At 50.2% G+C, this 5,894-nt stretch overlaps 1 protein-coding gene across 1 annotated transcript; it reads right to left on the bottom strand.

The window, feature by feature from the left end:
- Positions 1 to 1,513: 1,513 nt before the first annotated feature.
- LOC149345091 (uncharacterized) lies at positions 1,514 to 3,315 on the bottom strand. The gene has a single exon (XM_089547362.1). It carries the CDS (start codon positions 2,783 to 2,785, stop codon positions 1,514 to 1,516), a length of 1,272 nt encoding a protein of 423 aa, XP_089403488.1. The 5' UTR covers positions 2,786 to 3,315.
- Positions 3,316 to 5,894: the final 2,579 nt, after the last annotated feature.

Raw genomic sequence — 5,894 nt, 5'->3', positions numbered from 1 at the left:
CAAAGCTGTTGGAACCCATATTAATGAATGTGACAGATGAAAAGCATACTGGAAGCCAAACAACAATCTTTGTCAAGAAAGACATGCCAAGGATTAGCCAACCTTGAAAGACGGTCAGATGCAACTGTCCGACCCATCACAAACTGAACAGTGATGAAAAGAGGACCGCAGATCAATGTCGCAGGACCGCAAAGTCAATGTAGCAGATAATTTGAAAGAGAGGAGCAGCATATTCATCAGAAGCCCACATGTGAGAAAAAATATGACGGCTTAAACCACAGTCCAAGAAAAGTATGAATACTGAGGCTGAAGAAAACCAAACGATAAAAATCAACAAAAAATCCAGCAATGCCAGAGCAGGCAACTTGTGTTAAACAGCATCTCCTTTGAAGTTGCCATGCAGGAGCAGACTGTGTATTCACCCTAAGTACATTTATGTGGCCCACAATGAAAGAAAACCTTCATTTACCCCAGCTAAAACAATTCCAGTTCATTCAGCCATCCAGTAGTAGACAGGCACGGCCCCGCCGTGGTGGCTCAGTGGTTATGGTGCTCGGCTGCTGGCACGAAAGATGCGGGTTCGATCCCGGCCGCGTTGGTCGAATTTCGATGGAGGCGAAATTCTAGAGGCCCGTGTACTGTGCGATGTCAGTGCTCGTTAAAGAACCTCAGGTGGTTGAAATTTCCGTAGCCCTTCACTACAGCGTCTCTGATGGCCTGAGTTGCTTTGGGACGTTAAACCCCAATAAACCAAACCAACCCCCCCCCCCCCCCACGCACACACACCAGAACAGCTTGCATAAGGGTACGTGCTCCATTATGGCACCTCCAAACATAGAAATGATCCTCCTGATAAGCAAGAAAGGTTGTGTCATTTGTGTTTCATGCCTGTCTACTGGTTTGGTTTATGGGGTTTAACGTCCCAAAGCGACTGAGGCTATGAGAGACGCCGTAGTGGAGGGCTCCGGAAATTTCGACCACCTGGGGTTCTTTAACGTGCACTGACATCGCACAAATTCTAGAGGCCCGTGTACTGTGCGATGTCAGTGCACGTTAAAGAACCCCAGGTGGTCGAAATTTCCGGAGCCCTCCACTACGGCGTCTCTCATAGCCTCAGTCGCTTTGGGACGTTAAACCCCATAAACCAAACCAAACCAAACCAAACCAGTAGACAGGCATGAAACACAAATGACACAACCTTTCTTGCTTATCAGGAGGATCATTTCTATGTTTGGAGGTGCCATAATGGAGCACGCACCCTTATGCAAGCTGTTCTGGTGTGTGTGCGTGGGGGGGGGGATGCATATGGCATTGTGCTATGACTTCGGCATAATGCAGTAGCCCGAGTAGAAGCACAGTACAAAGTGGTGCTGCATGTGGTGATGGAACTGTACTGTTCGCTCGCCTAGTCGCACTAGCTATGCCAATCCTTCAAAGAGCAAAAGAAGGAGAAAGTGGCACGCTCACACTCATTAGGACCAGCAGCTGACATAGCAGACTCTTGCAAAATGTTTCAGTTGTCTGCAAAGTGCTTAGCTAGGGCATTCCTCACAGCTATTCCCGATGGCTCTATTCTGCTACTTGTGCATAATGGCTGAGGACGCCTTTCGTTTGCGCTTTGCACCACACTCAGCCAGCCTGCATCGCACTGATCACAGAGGCACTCGCAGATATTGTGTAGCACACAGGCAGCACGGATCACATTGTTCACATTGTGAATATCGCACTCAAGGCCCTTCAACAACATCCTGAAGCGTGCCTTCACTCGTCCAAACGCGTTTTCAACAACACGTCTGGCGCTTGATAAATGGTAGTTGAAGGTCTGTTCGGGCGACCCAGCAGCACCAGGAAAGGGGTAAGGCTTCATAACATGCCTCTGCAGAGCAAACGCTTGGTCAGCAAGGAGGACGGGACCAACTTGTACCCCTTGAATATCCTTTGTTGCTGACTGGAAGAGACTACTGGACAGAATACGTGGAAGACGTGAGGTCTGAAACACGGCAGAGTCATTATTCCTTCCAGGACTCCCACTGTTCGTGTACAAGAACTTGTAACTGTGGTCAACCACAGCGAGGAGGATGGTGCTGTACCACCCTTTATAATTATAGTAATCTGCCGCCTCCTCCTTTGGAGGGCACACCTCAATATGGCAGCCATCTAGTGCACCAACACATTGTGGGAAGCCACAAATTGCTGTGAACTGGCGCATATGTTCCTTCAATTCATGACACTTCGGGAAGCCCACAAATCGCGCTTCCAAGTTCTGCACGATCACTCCACAGAACTCTCTGAATACCAGATTGACGGAGGCAGGGCTCACGCCAAAGAGGTTGGCGACAGTCCGCTCTTCAGCTGATGTTGCGAGGCGGTAAAGGCCAATCGCCACACGTTTTTCGAGCGTAATTGCCTTTCGCATGTTCGTATCTTGCCGCCGCATGCTCTCACAAACGCCCACAATGTATTGGAATGTGGAGCGGTTTATTCGGAAATTCTCGCGGAAGCTGCTGTCCGGAAGATGTGGCAACGTCGTTTCATACCACGACTCTGGGCGCGGGTGCATCCATACACCACGCTGCCGTGTGCATTGCACCATCGCCGCCAACAAAAGGCGTTTAGCTCGCCTTCGATGACGCCTGCTCTTCGCTTCCAGCATGTCGATGTCGGCGCTCAGAGCAAGCTGCTGCAAGCGGAGGCGTTGAAGTGCTGCCTGATGCGCCGCGAAAGCAGCCCAAAATTCAGCGTCGGCGTCGTCCGCAACGTCCGCCACAGGCCTGCTCAAAGCCATCACAGCCGCAGTGTTCAACGTCGGAAAAGAATGATACGCTCACAAGACACGATATCGCACACCAGTCGAGGCACCGCGCTTGACTCCTCTAATGACGCACACGCGTTGCGATTGCTGTCAAAAGCGGCACAATTATAGTTCACTGTAGGCACAATGCTCACATTCATGGAGGAAGGAAAGCATTGCTGCTCCTAGGAAAGTAGTGGCTACAGGTGGCTATTGTCGGCTATAAAGTCAACTATGATCATTGTTTGTAGACTTCCTTTCAGGTTTTCGTTAATGCCCGCAAATGCGCAAGCAGTGCTCTGCCCTGCAGGTAGTAGTGCGAGAAACAACCTCTCTTTCTTTCATTTATCCTTTTTTAATGTAATCTTGTTTAATAATCCACTACTGTAGTTGCAAAAAAAATTCACAATGGAGGAAATCACATGGTGGTTTCTGTCACTCTATCCGACATGCCCAAACCGCGTGTAAGCGCAGGTAACTATGGTTTGCGCTAACCATTGTTAAGACCTATAACTGCAGTTAACGTTAACTATAGTTAGGCTGCCCGTGTAAAGAGGATATAAAGGTGTCTATTTGCGAGAACTTCGTTGACGGCTTCTAGAACGAGATCCATCGTAACGCTGGCAAAACGCCAGTGCAAACGTAATCGAAGCGACTGTAGCGACGGCCGCAATAGCCGATAGCTGCCTTCAACGTGCGGCCGGCGGTAGCTTTATTTTCGGCTGCTGCTAGGCCGCACTGCTGGCGGGCAGAAATCACGGAGTCTGCGGTACGTCATGTTCACGTCATGTAACACGTCACTTAGTCCTGTGTCGTCATAGGAGAATCCCAAGTTTGAATCAGAGCGGCGGGAAAAACTTTTTCAACTTCGAATCCAAATTTCTTAGAAATAAATGCATCTTTCGCTGCCGGCCAAGTGGCAACAAAGCCATGACATGCCGAACTATCAGATTTTACTATAAAAAAATATTAATAGTGCTCTTCTCAGTGTCCCTTTAAACCCGCGCTTTTCGCCGCCGCGGATGCCATATTGTCCGCTCCAACCGCGCACCGTAGGTTCGGCAGGCGTCGTTGCGGACACTGCGCTTTTGCTTGCTGTGAAGAACAGCGGCTTTTGTTTTGCTCGGAACGTGTGTCAGTCACCTAACTTCAAGCCATCTAACTGTGCGGCATGACGAGCAGCTGCGCCTTCGGGTGCAAGAACCGTCACGACGGTGGAAAGTGGTTCTTCGCGATCCCATCATCGAAAACCGACGCGGGCCGGAGGAAGGTTTGGTTGCACAAAATTGGCCGGGCGAATTTTAACGCAACGCCATCGACCAGACTTTGCGATGTAAGTGACGTGCTTTCAATAGCTGCTGAGTTTTCCTTTTTTTGTTTCAAGCTACGCTGTGCAGTGGTTTGTTCGCGATCGAGCGTATGGCCGCAATAAGCTCGACATAAGGGCGCTTGCGTTGAGAGCATCGTGATTGCACGCACGCAAACGTGTAAGCGTCTACTGGCTAAGTCCGAACAGCGACCGCGTCTACCGGGGCGGCAGGGCCGCGCCAAAGACCGCCAAACCGGCAGGGAGAAAAGGGGCAATTTCGCGGCACTTAAGACGCGAGGCACACGGCTAACTGTAGAGTGACGTTCCTTAAATTTGAGCGCATGCCGCAGTTAGACATGCATGCGTACTATAAGCGCAGATCAAACTGCGCTCTGACGTGGTGAAGCGCACGCGTTACATTCTGCAGTCGCGCTCGTGCGCGCGTGCATATTATGTATGTATGTATGTATGTATGTATGTATGTATGTATGTATGTATGTATGTATGTATGTATGTATGTATGTATGTATGTATGTATTTTTCAGAAAAAGAGAATTATCGCGTCGATATGCATCATCAAGGCACCGTAGGTAGGTAGGTAAAAACTTTATTGATGAACCAAGTAAGGGAAGGAAGTAGGGGAGGTTTGGTTGGCTTGGTTCTTAATCCCGGTTGGCGGCCATCAGTCCATGACTTCTGGCGACCTTCTCCGCCCATTCCACCAGCCTCTTCTGTGAGGCCGGCTCGGAGCTAGAGACCGCGATCTCCCAACCGTCTAGGTCTGTGAGGTTCCAGCAAGATGGTGGTTGGAGTTCTCGGCATATGAATAGTATGTGTTCAAAGTTTGCTCTCGGAGCCCCACAAAGAGAGCATTCGGGCTTGTATTGATTCGGGTGTATTAGTGCCAGATAGGCCGGTGAAGGAAACGTTCTGGACTGGAGTTGCCTCCATATAGTCTGTTGTTCCTTCGTGAGGGTGTGGTGTGGTGGTGGATATGTGAGCCTTTCCTCTCTGTAGTGTAGCGTGATTTCATTGTAGGTGATTAGTCTGTCCCGCGCGCAATCCCTCTCCACTGTTCGGCCTGCTCGGTTGACGTACGCTCGAGCAATAGAGTGCGCCTCCTCGTTTCCGGGGTTGCCTGCGTGGGCTGGCACCCAAACTAATTGAATTGGTCTGGGGTCGTGGGGGTTTGATTGGAGAATTTTGTAGGTGGCAGAATGGATCTGTCCCTTTGCAAAATTCCTGATTGCGCTTTTGGAGTCGCTCATTATGAGTGTGGCAGTAGAAGATGCTATGGCCAGTGCTATGGCCGCCTCTTCCGCTTCAAGAGAGGTGGTTGCCCTTATCGAGGCCGAAGCCTTGTGTTTGAGGTCGTATGACACCACGCTTAAGGCGTACGCTGGGTTGCATGGATATTCTGCCGCGTCTACATAGGCTGCGTCTTCGTTGTCCGCGTGTTTTTTATACAGGGCTTTGGCGCGTGCTTCGCGTCTTTCCCGGTTGTGGGTTGGGTGTACGTTCTTGGGTAGTGGGTGGACGATTAGCTTTTCCTTGATTTGCTTAGGAATGCGGTGGGTGTTGTCCGGAGGGGGACCCGTTGGTTTGATGTTTAATGCGGCTAGAATGTGTCTGCCCGTGTTTGTAGAGGATAGTCTGTCCAATTGTGCTGTGCGGTGGGCTTCAGTCAGTTCTTGTAGAGTGTTGTGGACCCCCATGCGGAGGAGTCTGTTGTTAGAGGTCCCTTGTGGGAGATTTAGGGCCGATTTGTAGGCCTGTCTTATTAGCGAGTTTACT

The sequence above is a fragment of the Amblyomma mixtum genome, chromosome 5 (assembly GCF_055824585.1).
Source record: "Amblyomma mixtum isolate Tamu chromosome 5, ASM5582458v1, whole genome shotgun sequence".
Lineage (NCBI taxonomy): Eukaryota > Metazoa > Arthropoda > Arachnida > Ixodida > Ixodidae > Amblyomma > Amblyomma mixtum.
This window is presented reverse-complemented; position numbering and strand designations above follow the sequence as displayed.

Bases quoted from the DNA above. Each gene is read 5' to 3' on its own strand.
- LOC149345091 (XM_089547362.1), bottom strand. From the start codon at position 2,785: ATGGCTTTGAGCAGGCCTGTGGCGGACGTTGCGGACGACGCCGACGCT.